General features: G+C 46.4%; 1 protein-coding gene across 1 annotated transcript; it reads left to right on the top strand.

The window, feature by feature from the left end:
- The first annotated feature begins 5,414 nt into the window (after nucleotides 1-5,414).
- On the top strand, nucleotides 5,415-17,566 carry Tbl2 (transducin beta like 2). The gene is made up of 7 exons (XM_057765956.1): nucleotides 5,415-5,630; nucleotides 8,638-8,759; nucleotides 9,374-9,558; nucleotides 11,190-11,341; nucleotides 12,073-12,199; nucleotides 13,437-13,589; nucleotides 14,037-17,566. The coding sequence occupies exons 1-7, from the start codon at nucleotides 5,501-5,503 to the stop codon at nucleotides 14,497-14,499; spliced, it is 1,332 nt and encodes a 443-aa protein (XP_057621939.1). The 5' UTR covers nucleotides 5,415-5,500; the 3' UTR covers nucleotides 14,500-17,566.
- Nucleotides 17,567-21,749: the final 4,183 nt, after the last annotated feature.

Here is a 21,749-nt window from a genome sequence, read left to right as displayed (position 1 = left end):
AGAAGAGGGCATCAGACCTCATTACAATGGTTGTGAGCCACCATGTGGTTGCTGGGAATTGAACTCAGGACCTTTGGAAGAGCAGGCAATGCTCTTAACCACTGAGCCATCTCTCCAGCCCTTTAAATGTTTCAATATATTAACAAATGCATGCAAAAGGCTTGGTGAATGAAATGTGTGTGCATGTGTGTGTGGTGTATGCACACATTCATGTGGGTTTATGCACGCTTGTATGTGTAGGTGTATGTAGAGGGAAGACGTTGGCATCAGGTGTCTTTCTTGGTCAACCTCTATTACTTTCCCAGTGAGTTTTTATTAGTAGCTGTGCTGTGATCCTGGGCTCCAGGATGGGGCCTGTCATGTATCCGGGTCTCTCTTTACTACCCAAGGAGAAGGACAGAGGACAGAGTAGAGGCAAGATGGAGCCAGGCCAGATCTTATGTCAGCAGTTTCCGGTCTGGCTCTGGTTGGGAAGTGGCTGCCTGAAAGGGTAGTCTGGTAGTTGCTTAGAGCGAGCTCAATGTGACCCTTAGCAAAAATCCAGTTTATGTTTTGAAATTGGGTTTCTCGCTGATTAAAGGTGCGCCACTACCACCCGGCTGAAAATGCTTCTTGAGAGTGAAACTTGAAGCCAGGTGGTATAATCCCAGCACTCAGGAGGCCGAGGCAGGCAGACCTCTGTGAATTGGAGGCCGATCTGGTCTACAGAGTGAGTTCTAGGACAGCCAGGGCTACACAGAGAAACCTTGTCTCGAAAACCTAAAATAAAATAAATAAATAAACAGAATAAAAAAAGCAAAACTTTCAAGCCAGGAGTAGTAATGAATGCTTGTGACCCCAGCATTGGTAAGGCTGAGGCAGGGTGATCATGAGTTTGAGGCCAGCCTAGACTACCTAGGGAATCCAAAGCAAGTTTTTTCATACCGAGATCCTGTCTCAGAGAATCACACCAAACCAAATATCCTAGTTTGCCTCTTGGAAGCAACTTTGAGGGGAAAGGGTCTTTTGTGGCTTTTACTTCCATGTCCCAGTCCATCACTGAGGTGAGCCAAAGCAGGACCTGCGGGTGTGGAGCTGAAGCCACCGAGGGATGGAACCTACTGCCTTGTTCAGCTACCTTTCTTATACAGCCCAGACCCACGCGTTCAGGATGGGAGCCACCCACAGCGCCACCCCCAGACATCCATCAAGAAAATGCCCCACTGGCATGCCCACAGGGCAGTCTGATGGAGTCATTCCTCAACTGAGAATCATCCTCTTCCCAGGTGACTCAAGTTTGTGTCAAGTTGACAAAAATTAACCAGCATAACAAACAGAAACCCAGACAGCTTTCTCTGTAGATGGCAGAGAGGCCAGCACTCCCCACCCCACTGTCCTGAACTGAATTGATGCCAGTTCCCAGAAAAGGGCAAAAGGGAAGGAAATGAGTCCTCTCCCTTTGTTCTCTGACTGAACGTAGTTCCTCACCAAAGATAGCCAGTGTGTCTGTCTGTCTACATCTCTCTGCTTCTGTCTTTGCCTGTGCCCTTAAAGGATCCTTGTACCTACAGCTCAGCTGGAACCGTGAGGCCAGGCACATTAGTGGGGGCTGGCTGGCCCATCTCAGAGCTTATAGACTTTCTGTGGACTTGGGGACCAGGCAGCCCACAGCACATGCCAGTTCTAAGATTTTTTTTTCCAATGAAGTAGGTCTAATCCAAACGCTATCTTTCAGGATGTGTCTAGTTTTGGTGAAGTTCCTGAGTATATCTGGCTCCGCTTTTGTGAGCTACTGAAGGAACTGCCCATAGGGCTACACTGTTCATTCTTCTCTAGAGGCCACCTTTTTCTTTAAAGATACGCTTTATTTATTATGGATAGTGTTCTGGCTGCATTACAGATGCAGATAGTGTTCTGATCGCATTACAGATGGTTGTGAGCCACCATGTGGTTGCTGGGAATTGAACTCAGGATCTCTGGAAGAGCAGTCAATGCTCTTAACCTCTGAGCCATCTCTCCAGTCTGGAAGCTCCCTTTTACAAATCACATTTACTCATTTGTGTGTTGAGGGGGTGGTGCATGCATACCACAGTGCTTGGGTGAGGTCCGAGGACAGCTTGTGGGAGTTCTCTCCTTCTGTCATCTGGGCCCTAGGACTCAGACTCAGGGTGTTAAGCTTGGTGCGAGTGTTTTTAATCTCCTGAGCCACCTTGGATGGCCTTGAACTCTGGACCCTCCTGCCTCTACCTCCTTAGTGCTGAGATTACAGGCCAGTGCCCTTATGCCTGGACGTTTAATTTTCTTTCAGTGCCTTGCAAATCTTTAATTATTTTCTTTTTTTTTTTATCATTTAACTTGTTTTTTACAACTTTTGAGAGTGACACATCTTTCACATAATTGAACATTGAACAAAAACAATTGGTAATTAAAACTATGATGAAATTCAACAAATAAATTCTTGAGTAAAATTCATTTGAAGTAACACTCATGTGCATTTCTACATACACACACACACACACACACTACACAATATGTCAAAATTTATTTTCCTTGTATCCTGCCACATTACTAAAGGTGTTTATCAGCTGTAGGAGTTCTTTGGTTTTAATTATTTTCCAATTCATTTTAGAACAATGTGCTTAATAGTGCATGTCTGTGTTCATGGAGCTTGGGAGGCCGAAGCAGAAGGATTGCTTCTTTAAGGCCAGCCTGACCCACAAAGTGAGTTCCAGTCTAGCTAGGGTTACACGGTGACTCTGTCTCAACACACATCTTAAATTAAAACTAACCCCCAATACACACACACACACACACACAAACCCTCCTGCAATCCCACTACTCAGAAGGTTGAGGCAGGAGGGTTGCCTCAAGTTTAAGGGCTACAATACTGAAACCCTATTTTAGAAAACAACAAAAATCTTTTCGGACTGAGATGAAGCTTTAGTGGGTAAAGCATTTGCTTTGTATGGGGATTGGAGTTGGGCTGTCAGAAACCAACCTCAACACAACGTGGGTGTGTCGTGTCAGCCTGCTTGTATTCTCAGCACACAGGAGGGAGAGACAGACAATCCTTGGAGAAAACTGGTTTAATCAGAATAGCAGAAATTGTACTCTACAGATTTACCCTGCATATAAGGTGGAGAGCAATCGTGGAAACCAACTACATCAACATCTGGCCTTCACACAAAGGCACGCACATAGCCAGGTGGTGGTGGTGCAAACCTTTAATCCCAGTACTCGGACGGCAGAGGCAGGTTGATTTCTGTGAGTTCGAGGCCAGCCTGGTCTACAAGAGCTAGTTCCAGGACAGGAACCAAAAAAAAAGCTACGGAGAAACCCTGTCTGGAAAAAAAAAAAAAAAAAAGAGTTTCACAATGTAGCTTTCTCTGGCCTGGGGCTCACTGAATAGACCAGGCTGGCCTTGAACTCAAGAGAAATCCACCTGTCTCTGCTTCTAAGTGCAGGGATTAAAGGAATATGCCACCATGATTGGCACAAAAAAAGAAAGGAAAAAAAGAAACCCTTCCAGGGACTAGATAGCAGCTTCAGTTGTAGAGCTGCCTAGCATACTGAACACACTAGATTTGATCTCTAGCATGGCCAAATAATATTAATAAATTAGCTAAGCAGTGGTGGTGCATGCCTTTAATCCGGTCGAGCTCTGTGAGTTGGAGGACAACCTGGTCTGTAAAGCAAGTTTCAGGACAGCTAGAGCTGTTACACACAGAAACCCTGTCTCAGAAAAAAAAATAGTAATAATAATAATATAAAATAAATTTGTATCTTCTTTTCAACTCTGCAGGCTACCCCCAAATCCAGGCATTTATCACCTCCCTGGAGGATTTTTGCAAGGACTTCCAGTTAGCCTTTTTTTCTTAGCCCAAGATGCCCTGGAAATCACTATATGGTCTAAGAAGACCCTGAATTTCTTATCTTCCTGCCTCCAGCAAGTGTGGGATTACAGGTTTATAGGGTGCTGAAGAACTAGGCTTCCTGCAAGCTTGGGAAACAGCTTGCCAACGGAGTTACATGCCCAGCCCCAATATAATATATGTTTTGGTTTTGTTGTTTCTCTTTTCAGTAGTAGGGATCGAACTTTGGGCCTGTACAAGCTAGGCAAGTGTTCTACCATTAAGCTTATAGCCCTATCTTGCTTTCTTAACTTCAGTATTAGTGCAAAATACTCCATGCATGGATTTTGCTCCGTGCCTTCCTATGATAACCAGCATGCTGGAATGAAGTTAGACTCAAGGGTCTCCAGATCTTTCCGACCTTACTAGCTGTTTCTTTTTCTAATGTTCTCGTCTTTGCCTCTCCACAACACCCTCGCTGTTCAGGTCTTTGCGGGGCTGTCCTACACCAACGGTAGGGGCCTTTCTCTTCCCCAGTAGCAGCACAGGTAAAGTGGGAATAAGAACCTCTGCCCTGTTCCTTGGAAGGATCCAGTGTGGTAATGCTTTTAATAAACTTTTAATAAACGATCAAAAGGTGAGAGCATGAACGACGGAGTCTGGAGCCCGAACACACCTGGGAAACACAGCTTCCATCAAATCAGTTCTTAATCATCAAAAAAATCGCCCCTCAAAAACAGTCCAATATCGAAAAACCGAAAAAAGAAAAAAAAACAGTCCAGTAGCCAGACCTCCTCAGGTCAATCTCTAAGCCCCGCCCCTCAGATCACTTAGCCGGAAGGCCCCACCCCTTGGAGCACGTGAAGCAGGTCACTCAAACCGGCGAGGTCCCGCCCCCCGGACTTACCAGCAGCTAAGCCCCGCCCCTCAATGCGAACCAACGGTCCCGTCGTACACCCCCTTATACTCAAACCAATTCTTATTCCACCCAAGCACTAAAACGGTCAAGACAGGCTCCTTAAGACGCTTCAAAGGCTAACCTCCGCCCTACGGTGTGTGCACTCAGGCCCGGTCCGTCGGGAGCGCGCCAACGGAAAGGCCCCGCCTCTGGGCAAACTCAAAAGACCAGGCTCCGCCCCACAGAACACTAACGGCCGGACCCACTAGCCGCGCGCAACCGCCCGGCCCCGCCCACGGAACCAAGCTCCGCCCTGCAGGGCGCTCCAACGGCTCAACCCCGCCTCCCGGAACCAAACTCCGCCCTGCAGAGAGCACCAACCGCCCGGCCCCGCCCATGGAACCAAGCTCCGTCCTGCAGAGAGCTCCAACCGCTCGACCCCGCCTCCCGGAACCAAGCTCCGCCCTGCAGAGCGCTCCAACCGCTCGGCCCCGCCCACGAAACCGGGTAACGAACGGGCCCCGCCCTCGAGGCGCTCAGGCGACCAAGCTCCGCCCTGCAGAGCGCGTCAACCGCCAGGTCCCTTCTCATAGGACCCTGTGACGACTAGGCCCCGCCTCCCGAGGCTCGTTTATGATTAGGCCACGCCCCCAAAGCGCAACCCCGGCCGGTCCCTCCCCTCGAGGCGCGCCAACTGTCCTCCCCCGCCCCTCGTGCGCCGAGACGTGAGGACGCCGGCCTGGTAGGCTGAGGTGGCAGTAGTCCTGCGGCCATGGAGCTGCCGCAGATGCCGGAGCTGATGGGGCTGTCCCTGCTGGTGGGGCTGCTGGCCCTAGTGGCCACGGCGGCGGTGGCCCGGGGCTGGCTGCGGACCGAGGAGGACAAGGCCAGCCCTCCCGTCCGTAAGTAGACTGGACCTGATAGCGGGAGCTCGGTGGGGACTTTGCTCCCAGCCGCCGCGTGGTCCGACCTCAGTTTCCCCAGTCGTGAGATGCCCGTGCAGATATCGGGTTGCACGTTGGAGATTGGCTACACCTCAGGGGCAGGACTCTCTGGACCCCGAGTGCTACGCTCCTAGGTTGCGGGTGACTTTTCCTGGGACACTCCTCCGCCACACACCTTCCCCGTCCCCGGGTCGGCTCCGAAGACTCAGTTAACTCCCGAAGTTTGCTATGTGTTCACTTTCTTGGAAAATGGGGGTCATTTGGAAGTCGCAGTGGCCAACTCTGCCTGGCGGGAGCGTTCACGGAGCTCCTCTTGCCTTTTGATGAGCTTCGGGGTCTTTTGAATTCCTTTAATAAATGAGAAGCATGTAAAAGCGCACGTCTGCATTGTGGGTCTGAAAATGCAAGCGAATTATACAGGGTGCTAAATTCACAGAAGAGTCCATACTAGAAAGGGAACGAGAACGGGGTTATGAATGGTTCTGCCTTATTTATTTATTTATTTATTTATTTGTTTGTTTGTTTGTTTATTTATTTTACTCTTTGAGGAGATTAAAGTTGAGGATCCTGGAACTAACTCCTCATTGAGGGTAGGGAGCCCATCGCGGTGGGTTTGTTTGTTTATTTTGAGACAGATATTCACTATAGACCAGCCTGGCTTTGAATTCTCGGATACTCCTGCCTTGTCTCTCAGGAGCAATGGGATGTGCCCCCTATTCCTAGCTTTGTTGGCTTCTGGGTATGTGAAACCAACCGCAGGTCTCATGCAAGTTGCTGTACCCCTGAGCTACACCCGCCCCAGTGTAAACTTTTGCAAGGGAGGCTAGAGAAGAAAGTTCTGTCAGTGCCAAAACTCAAGAAGGCAGATTCCAAAACTGTGGACATGGCTCGGCCTTAGGCCTAGAATCCTCCCCAGTGAGGGGCCAGCTGAGGAGTTCAGTGATAGAGGTCTTCCCTGAGGTACCTAAGGCCCTGAGTTTTATCCCGGAACTGAAAGAATAAAAGAACAGCATCTGGTGTGACTCCAAAGGTCAGCATGGATAACTTAGAGGCAGATTGTATGTAGCAAGTCCAGTAGGTTTTGTTCCTGTAAGAATTAGGGGGTACCTACTGACACCCAGCACATCAGCTTTATGTGTCACCCAGTTCTCCAAGCTTATTGTGTGTTCCCGTGCCAGTGTGGAGATTGGAAGACAGCTTTTAGGAGTCAGTGACCTTCTACCATGTAGATTGGCACTGAGGTGGTCAGGGTTATTGGTTTAGCGACTGAACCATCTCTCCAGCCCAGCTCTGCCTTGAACTTTGTTTCTGTCAGATAAACTGATGGTTGATTTAATTATAGGGTAACACTATGTAGCCCAGGCTAGTCTGCAGTCCTTGCAATCCTCCTGCCTCACACATGAGTACTGGGATTACTAGTGTATGACACTGTAAGTGACTTCTTAGGTTTCTCATCAATGTAGGAGTGCTTTTGGCTTGTATCTTGGTTATACTATCTCATTCAATTCTCAGCCTTTGCTTTGTTTGTTTTGTTTTTTGACAAAGGGAAGTCCAGGTTGACTTTGAACTCCTAATCTTCCTGCCTCCACCTTCTGAGTGCTAGAATTACAGACATACACCCCCCAAACCTGGTTTCAATATATTTTTTTAAGATTTATTTATTATCTATACAGTGTGCTGCTTGCATGTATACTTGCAGTCCAGAAGAGGGCACCAGATCTCATTACAGATGGTTGTGAGCCACCATGTGGTTCCTGGGAATTGAACTCAGGACCTCTGGAAAAGAAGCCAGTGCTCTTAACCTCTGAGCCCCAGTTTCAATATCTTTTTAAGGAAACCAAGACTTGAAGCAATTAAATAACTTACCCAAGACCAGGTCCTTCAGGTTCCCTTGTTTGTAGTATTCCCTATGTTGGGATGTGTGGCTAGAATCCACCCAGCTGTGTCAGCTCAGAGAGGTGCTGTACAGATTGAGCAAGCAGCCTCTGCAAGATCACTCTAAGGCCTGGGGATGTAGAATATGAACCCTTAGCATGCATGGAACTGTAGTTTCAGTCCTCAGTGTGAATAAAAAGATCACTCAGTGATACTGAATCCAACTCAAATCTGATTTCTAAATCTTTTTTCAAAAAAAAGCTTAAACATTTTTTTTTTTTATATTTATTTATTATGTGTACAGCATTCCTTCCATGTGTGCCCGCAAGCCAGAAGGGGGCGCCAGGTCTCATTATAGATGGCTGTGAGCCACCATGTGGTTGCTGGGAATTGAACTCAGGACCTCTGGAAGAGCAGTCAGTGCTCTTAACCACTGAGCCATTTCTCCAGCCCCCAAGCTTAAACATTTTTAAAGATTATGTGTATATGTCTTTGGTTTGTCCATGTTTGTGCAGGTGTCCTTGGAGACCAAAGGTACCACATCCTCTGGAATGAGAGTTCTAGTTGGTTGTGAGCCATCTGATGTGAGTACCAGGAGCCACACTGGATCTCTGAAAGAGCAATATATGCTTTTAATCACCAAGGCATCTCTCCGGCCCCATTTGTTGTTTGTTTGAACTTGAGGCTTTGCATATGCTTGGAAAGCCCTCTACCATTAAGTTATATCCCTAGCCCCCACCCCCCTTTTTAATGAACATGGGTGTGACGGTGGATGTACAAACATGTTGTGAACATGGAGATCAAAGAATAGCCTTGTGTATCATTAGGAACACTGATTACTTCCATTGAGACAGGGTCTCATATTGACTTGGAGCTCATAAGTAGGTCCAGCTGGTTTGCCAGAGAGTCCCAGTACAAATATATGCCACCATAATTGACTTTTTTTTCTTCCACATATCGGTATCGCTTTCTCTCCTCAAAGACAAAGTCTTTATGTCTTGGTGCTCTACCCAGAGCCTAGGTAGTCCTAGGTACTCAGTAGATACTTGTGTGTGAATGCATGGGTAAATGACAGGACCCTTCCTTCTAGGCCAAAAAGCAAATGAATCCAAGAAGTCAGGATCCAAGAAGCAGAAACAGAATCAGCGGGTTCGCAAGGAGAAGCCTCAGCAACATACCTTCACCCACCGCCTTCTGGCTGCAGCATTAAAGGTACTTGGTAGTCCTGGGTACTGAACTTATGCAGTATATACACATGAAGACCCACACCCCAGACTTTGCCCTTTGTATTAATCTGCATATTACATACACTTCTAACTCTTACCAAGAGAGTAAGCATACCCCGTTCTGGCCCTTTGGCTTTTTTTCCTCCCCTGTAGTACTGAGGAATGAATCCAGGGCCTTGTACATGTTAGATCACTCTCTGCCACCGAGTTACACCTCCAGTCCTTGATTGGCAGAGTCTACCTAAGTGCTCTGCAGCTGAACACCTTACTGGGGAGTCTAGGCAGCCACTCTACTGCTGAGCTTCATTCCTAGCCCACTCTACTTTCTATTTATGTTTTTCTACTTTGAAATTTGAGATCGTTTCACCAAATTGCTTGGGCTAGCTTCAGACTTTCTCTGTAACCCAGGCAGACCTTGAACTTGAGATCCTACTGCTTCAGCCTTCCAAGTAGCTGGGATTATAGAACTGAACTACCAGGACTAACTATCTTATCCTGTTCTCTCCTCAGCTTCCTGGGCCACAGAGTTGCAGCTCTAGGTTCAGCCTCCCAATCCACTGGAGAGTATCTCATTTATACTTCCTATATTCTTTTCCCTAGAGCCATAGTGGGAATATATCTTGCATGGACTTCAGTAGCAATGGCAAGTATCTGGCCACCTGTGCGGATGACCGCACTGTCCGAATCTGGAGCACCAAAGATTTCCTTCAGCGGGAACACCGCAGCATGAGAGCCAATGTGGAGCTGGACCATGCCACGTTGGTGCGCTTCAGCCCAGACTGCAGGTGGGACAGGGCAGAGCCTAAGGCTTGCCTGCAAAAGCCCAGCTCCTGGCTTTGGCCTTCCCAAGTCCAGTTGGGGGTAGTGAGGCGGGCCCAAGAGTCTACCATGGGATGACATAAAGAGAGCATCCATACAATATGGGCACCTCCTCTGACCCCTCGGAGGTTCTGCTCTACAAGAAGAAGCAGAGAAGGGATGATTGCTCCTACAATGGATGTTCCCAAATCTAGCTTTGCCATGAATTTTGGAAGCTCTTAGGACTTCTAGGCTCTAGAAATGAAAGGAACCAAAGTATGAGGATCCTTTCTTTTCTTTTGTAGTGTAGGCACTGAACTCCGGGAATCACATAAGCTGGCAAGGCCTTACCACTGAGCTACACTCTGTCTTTCTTGCTTTGGGTTTTAGTTTGTTGGTTGTTTTGAGATAGAACACAGAGACTTGCTATATTGTTCTCACTGTGTAAAGCAGCTTGTCCTTGACCTTGTGATCCTTCTGCCTCAGTTTCCCTAGTGCTGGGATTCAGTGTGGCCTTGTGTGCCTTTGTTCAGGGAAATACAAGCAAATGTTTACCATAGAAACAGCATCATGTACATGTGTACATTGGTGAACCAGTGAGGTTATTGGGGTTGCTTACAGGAGTATAGGAAGAGGTGCTTAAAAGAACATGGACAGGCCTGGCGGTGGTGGTACCCGCCTTTAACCACAGTACTCGGGAGATAGAAGCAGGTGGATGTCTGAGTTTGAGGCCAACCTGGTCTACAGAGCAAGTTTCAGGATAGCCAAGGCTGTACAGAGAAGCCCTGTCTCAAAAAACAAACAAAAACATGGACAACTCTTTGGGAGCCGAATCATAAAAAGCCCACCCCTGCGTAGGTAATGACTCAAAAGTTGTATTCATTCTTGGAGCTGTGTATTGGACTTTAAGGCAGCTCCAACAGACAGTCTTCTCTTCCCAGTACTTGTTTGCTATTTCTATAACCTTGAGGGTGGGGGCTTTATGAGTTTTGGAACTTTCCGGGCTTCCTGCTCCTTATTTAAGTCTCAAAGCTCCCATCTACGAAGGGTATTATTTTTTATGTTTTAGTGCTAAAGAGCAAACCCAGTGCCTACCACTGAGATATATCTCTGAATTGTTCTGTTTTGCTCTTGTGTGTGTGTAGGCCAGCCAACAGCAGAAGTTGGGGTGTTTTTTCTTTTTTCCTACTGTATGGGTTCCTGTGTATTGAACTCCAGTCACATTAGTTTTGCCAAGCAAGTGCTTTTTAACCTGCTGAACCATCTCATTGGCACTCTGAATAGCTTTTTGAGATTTTGAGGGACTGAAGTTAAGTTCAGGGGTTAAGAGCACTGACTGCTCTTACATAGGATGCAAATTCAATTTCCAGCACCCACATGTCAGCTCACAGTTGTCTGTAACTCCAGTCTGAGGGGAGCCAGTGTCCTCTTCTGGCTTCTAAGGGCACCAGGCATGTGGTATATAAACATTAAGAAAATTTTAAAGTTAAAAAAAAAATTTTGAACCAAGGAATATAAAATAGGGCGAGAGGGACAATCTTGATCCCCCCTCCCCATCTAGAACACATAGACCTCTTTACAGGTGAGGAAATGACCTCTTTTTTTTTTTGCTCTCTAGAGCCTTCATTGTTTGGTTGGCCAATGGGGACACTCTCCGTGTCTTTAAGATGACAAAACGAGAAGATGGGAGCTTTACCTTCACAGCCACCCCAGAGGACTTCCCTAAAAAGCACAAGGCACCTATTGTCAACATTGGCATTGCTGACACAGGTAGGGAAGTCAATGGATGGAGCTAACTTACAGCATGAGAAAGTTCCCGAGTCATAACTTGCTCTTTATTTTTATTTATTTATTTATTTTTTTGGTTTTTCAAGACAGGGTTTCTCTGTGGTTTTGGAGCCTGTCCTGGAACTAGCTCTTGTAGACCAGGCTGGTCTCGAACTCACAGAGATCCGCCTGCCTCTGCCTCCCAAGTGCTGGGATTAAAGGCGTGCGCCACCACCGCCCGGCCTAAGATTTATTTATTTTTTATGTATTAGGTGTTTTACCTGAATGTATGTCTGAGCACCACTTGCATGCAGTGCTCACAGAGACCAGAAGAGGGCATGGTGTTCTCTGGGACTAGAGTTACAGCCAAGTGTGAGCTGCCATATGAGTGCTGGGGATTAAATACACATCCTCTGGAAGAGCAGCCAGTGTTCTTAACTGCAGAGTCATCAACACGTGGGGGTTGAACTTAGTTCATCAGACTTGGTGACAAGTACCTCCGCTCACTAGACCAATTTGCCAGCTTTCTAAATTGTATTTGTTGAATGAGTTGATACTGCCTGAGTTTTGCCTGGTGTCCTTGTGACCATGGAAGTCTGGCCCTTTGCTTCTCTAGAATCCACAAGCTATGCAGTAAGAGCCATGCTTCTTGGAGCAGTGCCTCATTGTTTCCTTGGGAGGTAACCGTTCTTTTTGTCATGGCCCCAGCCTCACAACTTTCTTCTCCTCATCAGGAAAGTTCATCATGACAGCCTCCAGTGATACGACCATCCTCATCTGGAATCTGAAAGGTCAGGTGCTGTCCACAATCAACACCAACCAGATGAACAACACTCACGCTGTTATCTCCCCATGTAGCAGGTAAGGAGGAAGAGAATAGCGACAGAGCAGAAGCAGTTTTGAGGAGTGGGTAGGGGACTCCTGGATATCATTCAAAACAGTGGAAGGATTTCCCACAGGGCTCCATAGTCCTTAGTGTCTATTTCTTCGCTTATGGTGTGTTTATTTTTGCATTACTAAAGAGAGTACATGTTAGGCAAATACCCAACTACTATATAACATCAGAAGCCCCTCCCTCACCTACGGGCTTCATTTTACTTGTTTTGTTTTTGAGCCTGGGGCTCTCTATATATCCCTGGCTAGCCTGAAACTCATTATGTAGATCAGCTGGCCTGAAAACCAATAATATCAGCCTACCTCTGCTTCCAGAGAGCTGTGGATTAAAAGTGTGTGCCACCATGCCAGGCCTTTTTAAAATCTTTGTTTGGTTTTTGAGACAGGGTCCTTTTATGTAGTCCTGGCTGTCCTAGAACTAACTGTGTAGATCATGTTGGCCTTAGACTCATAGAGAGATCCAGCTGCCTCTGTCTCCCAAGTGCTGGGATTAAAAGTGTGCACAGCCACCACTCAGAATTTTACTTTGTTTTCTCTTAGGGTTTTGTTGTAGAGTCCTGGCTGGCCTAGAACTAACTATGTAGACCAGGTTGGCTTTGAACTTGTGATAGATACTCTTGCATCTGACGGCTTAGTTCTGGGATTATAGACATGTACCACAATATCTGGTTCTCTTTGTTCTTTTCTTTTTTGTTTATGGTTGTTTGGTTTTATTTATTCTGAGACTGGCTTTCTGTGAGTAGCCTTCAACAGCCTGGAACTCACTCTATAAACCAGGGTAGTCTCAAACTCATAAAAGATCCACCTGTTCTTGCCTTTTGAGCATTGGAATTTTAAAAAAATGCATAATACCCGGTGTTATTATTAATTTTAATGTTAGTTTGAGATAAGATCCTGCTAAGTTATCCATACTGCCTTCTTATTTACTCTGTTAGATCAGGAAGACCTTAAACTTGATCCTTCTGCCTCAGCTTCCAGACTAGCTGGGATTGAAGGGGTATACCTCCATGCCTGACACTGGAACATTTTAAAAAGATTCCTTAGGCTGGAGCTGGAGCTGTAGATCGCTTACCTTGTATTTATGAGACCCTACATCCATACTTAGCATCATCAAAGGGTACTGTTTCTCAGGAAAAAGCACTAAGATTTGTTAGAAACAAGGTATTTTAACACTTGAGTTTTAAGAGTGTGGGTTATGTGACAGGTTTGTGGGTTCGTGTGGCTTCACCCCAGATGTCAAGGTCTGGGAGGTCTGCTTTGGGAAGAAAGGGGAGTTCCAGGAGGTGCTGCGAGCCTTTGAACTGAAGGGCCACTCTGCATCCGTTCATTCTTTCGCTTTCTCCAACGACTCTCGGAGGTGAGTTTATCAGTGCCTTTTCTTTCCTTTGCTCTTCTAGTTGTTTGGTCTTATTTAGTGCGGATAGCCAAGGCAGGCCTTGGAGTCCTGATCCACCTGCCTCTCTTTTAAGTATTGAGACATAGGTGTGTATATTACCTTGCCTGGCATTTTCTTATTGTTTTGTTCTGTTTGTGTTTTTTGAGACAAAGTCTTACCTTTAGCCCAAGCTGGCCTTGAACTCAGATTGATCCTCCTGCCTTGCCTCAGCCCCCAGTGCTGGGGTTATAGGTGTGAACAGGCAAGCTAGGCTTAGCAGTGGACCTGGGCTGCAGGTCTGAAAAGGGTGGAGGACTTGATTCTCGGCAGAATGTAGACTTGGCTTCCTAGTTGTAGCCTCTTGGGCTGCTCCAGCGCCTTTCCAAACTGGGGTTGTTGAGGCTCTAGCTGTGATTTCCCACATTGCAGGATGGCCTCTGTCTCCAAGGATGGCACATGGAAGCTGTGGGACACAGATGTGGAATACAAGAAGCAGCAGGACCCCTACTTGCTAAGGACAGGCCGCTTTGAAGAGGCGTGTACCATGCCTTGCCGCCTGGCGCTCTCCCCTGACACCCATGTCCTGGCCTTGGCCTCTGGCACCAGTATTCATCTCTTCAACACGAGGCGTGGGGAGAAGGAGGAGTGCTTCGAGAATGTCCACGGGGAATGTATTGCTGACTTGACTTTTGACATCACTGGCCGCTTCCTGGCCTCCTGTGGGGACCGTGCAGTGCGGCTCTTCCACAACACCCCTGGCCACCGGGCTGTGGTGGAGGAGATGCAGGGCCTCCTGAAGCGGGCATCCAGTGAGAGCACCCGCCAGAGGCTGCAGCAACAGCTGACCCAGGCCCAGGAGGCACTAAAGAGCCTGGGTGCCCTGAAGAAGTGACTCTGGCTCTGGATGGGTCTGGCTGCCTGCCACAATGGTTGCTACTCTATTCCCAGCTTTCCCTGGGGTAGAGACCTGGAGGAACCTCCCAATTTTCTTCCTGTTGGCCTCCACTTTTCCCATTGAAGCTATTCTTGCATACTTAGATCTCTCTCTCTCTTCTTGTTTGACTCCTCCCATAATGAAAGGTGCTGTTTTCTCACAAGCCCAAAGGTGGAGTCTATCTTCACCCAACACTGAGAAGAGGGGTAGAAAGAAGAGAGACAGAGAGAGCAAAGCCTTTGACTGTGTGGCAAAAGACCCTGACACCCAAAGAAGTTTGTGAGTGAGTGTCAAGGTAAAACCTGAGGGACACCAGAGAGTAAGATACAGAATGTGTTTTATAATGCTGCAAGATGAGTCTCCACCTGGACCAGGCTCCTGTTACCAGCAAGAAATAATTAAAGGATGGTCTTTGTGTTTGTGTTGGTCTATAAACTAGGCATTCAACAGGCAAAGACAGGAGGATCAGGGGTTCAAGTCCTGCTTGGACTACATAGTGAATTCCAGGACTTCCTGGGCTCCATATGGAGAAAGATCTTGACTAGAAATTTTTTTGCTCCAGGCTTCAGTTTTCTTATTTGTAAAATGGGGAACGATGCTCTCTGTGGCCTTCTTCAAAAGATGTTGTAAGGCTAAGAGCATTCCAAAGCTTCCACACATGTAGCATAACAGTGCTGTCCAACGTCATTAACTGTCAGGTAAACTTTGGACTCAAATTGTGGTCTGCAACCCAATCAGAAAGAAACACAGCCCTTGGGAGGGCCAGTCTTCTGAAACTAGGCTTGCTCATTCATCTTGGATGCAAATGGTGGTTTGGTTCATGTGCCTTGAGAAGTAATGCAATCTTAGCATGGCAACTCCTCTATTGGAGACCTCCTGGGCTCATCACTTCGGTGTCTGCTTCATGGGAACAGCTAGTGATGCTGGCTAACACAGACAAGACTGGGCCTGCTGCCAAAGATAAAAGTGGGAAGAACCTACAGGCTGGTGTCTGTGAAGTGCTGTTTGTTCATTCACAGCTGCAGGGGATGTAGACATGGGGCTTGACAGTAATGAATTTAGGACTATAATGGGGATGAAACGTAATATATCCAATGAGAGATTGGTCTCAGACATGAATTTGAATACTGCTTGGATCCAAGGAGTGTGGAAAATGTCAGGAATCTAGGAAGGCTTGACTCTAGCAAAAAGTATCCGTCCCATTTAGTTTTGATCTTTTGCTTAAAAGTAGGTCCTCTTCCAGCCATCCTCAATGGTACAGAATGTTGGAATAAGGCACAACCCTGAAGTTGACCTTGATGGCTCCCTTGTCGCCACCCTCTCCTTCCACCACCACTGCTATATCCAGATGCCCTGCAGCATCTGCTGTCTCCCCATCTCTTTTGTTACTATCCTGGTCTTGGACACTGAACATACTATGTGTATAGTACTTCTCTTTCCAACCACATTACTTCAAGTCACTTTCCTACATAGTTTAGCCAGCTTTTGAAAAACATAAGACAGGTTGTGCCATTCCCCAGTTAAAAACCCTTCAGAGGCTTCTCTCTACTCTTAGATTAAAAACCCTGATCTCTCTCTGTGCCCTGCATAATGTAGTGAAGTTTAGCCCCTCCTGTGGTATTCCTTTGCGAAGGTCGCTTCCACCCCATTCTTCCTGTTTCTTTACTAACCCAAGCAGTTCACAGGCTCCAGGTATGGGCTGGTCCCTCTTGTTTGTTGCAAGCATTTTTCCTTTCTGTTGGCAGACTTGTCAATGTGATTCAGTCCTTGGTAACTTTGATTTCAAACAGTTGCCTCCTCAAACACTCCATCCGAAGTAGCCCTTTCCACCAATCCCGTCCTATTGTTTACGTTGGTGCTTTTCTTTCTTTTGTATGAATAGATGATTTCTAAAGCCATCTTGTTTGGTATGTATTTGCTCCAGTGCCGTGACAAGGGCAGTCGTGTGTGTAGCGAAGGTAGGAATTAGGTGGATGCCTGGTTGTGAGATGGGAGGAAATGGGAGAGACTGCAGTGAGCTGGTAGGCCTGTGCCCCGGATGCACAGTGGTTGGTAGCTGCTACGTATTGTTTAATAATTCCCCCAGAGTTGCCAGTTTCAGAGAAGTTAGATGTTAGCGCCTTACTCTGAAACGAGGCACCATTGTGAATTGCACCCAACACTGATGTAGGAAGGATCAGCTCACCAGTCTCATTGGCACTTAAGAATTGTTCCTTGCTTTTCATTTTGCAGGCCTGGGCATGGAACCCAGAGCCTCCTCCAGGGGAGACAATCATTCCACTGCTGAATCATGCCTCAGCCCTCACTAGGAGAGGCTAAGACAATGGCTGTCCTGCTCAGCCGCAGCCACAGCCCCTCACTGGGAGATTCTAGGCAAAGGTTCTCCTTAGCCACAGCTGCAGCCCCTCACTGGGCAAATGTTCTGCTACTGAGCCTCCAGCACTAGTTTGTGAATTGCTGAAGAATGCATTGGAACACGAACTTCACAAAGACAGGACCCTTGTTTGTCTGCTTTATTCTGGGTCCCAAGTCAAGAAGGTGGGACAGAGTAAGCTCTCAATAAATAGAACTCAGACTAGAAGTAATTGACAGAAAAATTGATATTCTTTTGTTTTTCTGCACTCCTGTGGATTCAGGTTTCTGATGAGATCAGCCATATTGAGGCCTGTATGGTTACACCCAGGTTTGGGTTTCTGAGCACACAGCTCTGCCTCATGCTGCATGTGCATGTGGAATCTGGTAGATGTCTCCTTTGGCTGTCCGAAGCAGTATAAAAAGCTTCCACTTGCTTTTGAATGCCTGTGTCATGACTGCAGAGGGAAGGTAGGGAAACCAAGAATGCTGAGCCACTGAAGTCAGAAGTCTGTTCCAGAATCAGCCAAGTCAGTGACGTGTGACCTGGACTGGGGTGATCACAGGCTGAGTTTGTCTCCTCATCTGTAAAATGGGAATAAATGCTGTCCTGTCTACCATACTGTGTTGATTCTTTGTGTGTGTGTGTGTGTACGTGTGCTTGTGTATTACACTGGGGATTAGATGTGTTTTTTTTTCCAACCCATTTGTGTGTGTGTGTGTGTGTGTGTGTGTGTGTGTGTGTTTGAGACAGGGTCTCACTTTGTAACCTTGGCTGTCTTGGAATTCATAGAAATCCACCTGCTTCTGCTTCCTGAGTACTGGAATTCAAGGCATGTATAACCATATAAAGCTCTTTTTACCTTTACTTTGAGCTAGTATCTAAATTGCCTTTGAACTTGTGGTATTCTAGCTTGATCCTCTGAGCAGCAGGGCTGACACTACAGGCCTACATCTTCATGCCTGGAGCTGAGACTTTCTGACTAGTGAGCATTACAAAAGGTCAATGCACAGACTGCCCAGGGGTAGAACAAAAGTGTCTGGCTCTTAACAGAGGCTGCCAGGTTTTTATGATCCTCAAGAGTAGAGGCAACATTGATTTTACACAGGGTGTGGTGGTGCATGTTTGTAACCTAGTACTTGGCAGGTTGTAGTTAAAGTATGAGTTTGCCCTGTGCTACATAGACTGTCTAAAAATTTAATAATATTTCTGAAGGTTTTTAGTTTTTCAAAACAAAGGGGTTGGGGGAGCTGAACATGGTGGTACTTACCTAATAACCCCATCACTCAGGAAGCTGAGGCAAGAGGATAGCAAAGTTTGAGACCAGAGAGATGGTTCAGTGGATAAAGGATCTTGCTACACAAGCCTGTAACCTGAGTTCAATTCCAGGTTCCACATGTGATGGAGGTGGGTCTTGTATTAATCTGTTGCTTTCATTGGTTAATTAATAAAGAAACTGCCTAGGCCCATTTGATAGACCAACCCTTAGGTGGGTGGAGTAAACAGAAGAGAATGCTGGGAGAAAGAAGCCGAGTCAGGGAGTCGCCATGATTCTCCCGCTCCAGACAGACACAGGTTAAGATCCTCCCTGGTAAGCCAGCTCGTGGGGCTACACAGAATATTAGAAATGGGTTAGATCAATATGTAAGAGCTAGTCAATAAGAGGCTGGAGCTAATGGGCCAAGCAATGTTTAAAAGAATACAGTTTCCGTGTAATTATTTCGGGTAAAGCTAGCCGGGTGGCGGTGGGAAGCAGCCTTGCCGCTCTTATTACAACACACATGAAGGTGGAGAGAGCAGTGACTCTGTTCTTTTACTGTGCATACACACAATAATTTTAAAAAATTAAAAGCTAGAGAGATGCCTAAGTGGTTAGGAGCTGCTCTTCTAGAGGGCCCAGGTTCAATTCCTAGCATCCACAATGGTGACTCACAACTGTAACCAGGGGATCTCATGTCTACTTCTGACCTCCACAGGTACTGTGTGTACCTGCATATGCAAGCAAACACAAAAATATTTTTTTAAATAAAGGAAAAATGACTGACTTGAGAGTTGGCTCAGTAGTTAAAAGGACTTGCTCCTTCAGTGACCTAGGTTCAATTCCCAACACCCTCTTCTGGCCTAGGCAGACATCAGACATTCACATGTTGCATGTACGTGCATGCAGGCAAAACACAAAGCAGCCGGGCAATGGTGGCGCACGCCTTTAATCCCAGCACTTGGGAGGCAGAGGCAGGCGGATCTCTTTGAGTTCGAGACCAGCCTGGTCTACAGAGCTAGTTCCAGGACAGGCTCCAAAGCCACAGAGAAACCCTGTCTCGAAAAACCAAAAAAAAAAAAAAAAAAAAAAAAGGCAATAAAATGATTTATTTTTATTTTATTTTATTTTTTTTTGAGACAGGGTTTCTCTGTAGCTTTGGAGCCTGTCCTGGAACTAGATTTTTCTTTTTTTCCGCCTGCCTCTGCCTCCCGAGTGCTGGGATTAAAGGCGTGCACCACCACCGCCCGGCTCTGGAACTAGATTTTTGAGACCAAGTTGGCCTCAATTCAGAGATCTACCTGCCTCTGCCTCCCAAGTGCTGGGATTAAAGGCATACGCTACCACTGCCCGGCTAATCAAATGATTTTTTAAAAAGGAAAAATGACAGTGTGTAACCTATTTTGCACTCAAAATGGAAGAAAACCTGGGGAAGTACATAGAAAGGCCTGTTGGTTTTAGTGATATGTACAGGTAATAAAAGTATTTATGTAAAAAAAAATATTCTAGCCATTGTGGTGCATGCCTATAATCCTAGCACTTGGGAGGCAAAGGCAGAAGAATCATTTCAAGACTTGTGGTATAGCCGGGCGGTGGTGGTGCACGCCTTTAATCCCAGCACTCGGGAGGCAGAGGCAGGCGGATCTCTGTGAGTTCGAGACCAGCCTGGTCTACAAGAGCTAGTTCCAGGACAGGCTCCAAAGCCACAGAGAAACCCTGTCTCGAAAAAAAAAAAAAAAAAAAAAAAAGACTTGTGGTATAATAGCCAGTTCCTGGTTATCCATGGCTACATATTAAGACCTTTTATCAGGGCTGGAGAGATGGCTCAGAGGTTAAGAGCATTGCCTGCTCTTCCAAAGGTCCTGAGTTCAATTCCCAGCAACCACATGGTGGCTCACAACCATCCGTAATGGGGTCTGGTGCCCTCTTCTGGCCTTCAGGCATATACACAGACAGAATATTGTATACATAATAAATAAATAAATACATTTAAAAAAAAAAAAAAGACCTTTTATCAAAAAGGGGGTGGGGGGAGCTGGGCCAGGCGTGGTGGTGCTTGCCCTTAATCCCAGACCTTGGGAGATAGAGGCAGGTGGATCTCAGCCTGGTCTATAGAGTAAGTTGAAGGCTAGTCAGAGCTATTCAGTGGCACCCTGTCTCAAAGAAAACAAAAATGGCTAATGATAGATGGCTTAGTAGGTAAAAGTGCCTGCTGCCAAGCCTGATAACCTCGTCATCCTCTGACCTCCATATGTGCAATGTATGGTATGTGTATATTTACACAACAATTTTTTAATGCTTAGAAATCTGCTGGGAGATAGATCAATCAGTATAGCACTTACCTCACAAGCATGAGAACCTGAGTTAAATCTCAAAAGCCCATAAGAAACCTGGAGGAGCTGTGCATGGTGTCACTTGCCCTTAGTCCCAGGACTTGGTAGGCAGGGGGATCTCTGTGAGTTTGAGACCGGCCAGATCTACAAAGCATGTTCCCGGACAGCAGGGGCTACACAGAGAAACCATGCCTCAATAACAAAACAATAAAAAACAACAACAAAAATTAAAAAAACCTAGAGATAGTGATGCATGCTTATAACCCCAGACAGGAGTATCCTGGGTCTTGCTGGCCAGTCAGCAAGGTTTCAGGTCAACAAGTGTAGTTGATTGTTTTTTATTCTTTGCTCTTTACTCTATAGGGGGCCTGCCACTCAGTCCCAAATAAGCACACGAAGCCTATACTTATGAATGCCTGGCCTTAGCTTGGCTTATTTCTAGTCAGCTTTTCCTTTTTTCTCTCCTTCCTTCCTTCCTTCCTTCCTTCCTTCCTTCCTTCCTTCCTTCCTTCCTTCCTTCCTTCCTTCCTTCCTCCGTCCCTCCTCCCCCCCTTCCCTCCCTCCCTTCCTTCCTACACCACTGCCTGGCTTTTTTTTCCCCCCTGCCATCTTTTCTTAAATTACCCCATCTACCTTTTGGCCCCTTTCTCTATTTCTGTATGTCTTTCCTACTTACTCTGTGTCTAGCTATGTGGCTGGAAGGCTAGGCCTTTCTTTTCTTGTTCCTTTGTTTCTTTTTTTCTTTTTGTTGCTGGGGGTGGGGGAGTTCCAAGACAGGGTTTCTCTGTAGCTTTAGAGCCTGTCCTGGAACTAGCTCTTGTAGACCAGGCTGACCTCGAACTCACAAAGATCTGCTTGCCTCTGCCTCACGAGTGCTGGGATTAAAGGCATGTGTCACCATTGCCTGGCTGCTCCTCAGTTTCTTTCCCAGAGGAGATTTCTCCTATTTATTCTTCTCTGCCAGCTAGCTCCACCTATTCTTTCTCTTGCCTTGCTATTGGGTGTTCAACTCTTTATTAGACCAATCAGGTATTTTAGACAAACTATCACAGCTTTACAGAGTTAAACAATTGCAACATAAAAGATGATTTTTGTTTTGTTTTTGTTTGTTTGTTTGTTTGATTGATTTTTTTTTTTTTTTTGGTTTGTTTGTTTTTGTCTTTGCCTTCTAGAGAGGGTTTCTCTGTGTAACAGTCCTGGCTATCGACCTGCCTGCCTCTGTCTCCTGAGTGCTGGCATTAAAAGCGTGTGCCACTACTATCTG

This window comes from Chionomys nivalis, chromosome 3 (assembly GCF_950005125.1).
Source record: "Chionomys nivalis chromosome 3, mChiNiv1.1, whole genome shotgun sequence".
Lineage (NCBI taxonomy): Eukaryota > Metazoa > Chordata > Mammalia > Rodentia > Cricetidae > Chionomys > Chionomys nivalis.
This window is presented reverse-complemented; position numbering and strand designations above follow the sequence as displayed.

Excerpts from the sequence above, each read along its gene's own strand:
- Tbl2 (XM_057765956.1), top strand. The coding sequence starts at position 5,501 with ATGGAGCTGCCGCAGATGCCGGAGCTGATGGGGCTGTCCCTGCTGGTG. Across the intron at positions 5,631-8,637 it reads CAAGGCCAGCCCTCCCGTCC|GCCAAAAAGCAAATGAATCC; the intron begins GTAAGTAGACTG and ends CCTTCCTTCTAG. Across the intron at positions 11,342-12,072 it reads CATTGGCATTGCTGACACAG|GAAAGTTCATCATGACAGCC; the intron begins GTAGGGAAGTCA and ends TCTCCTCATCAG.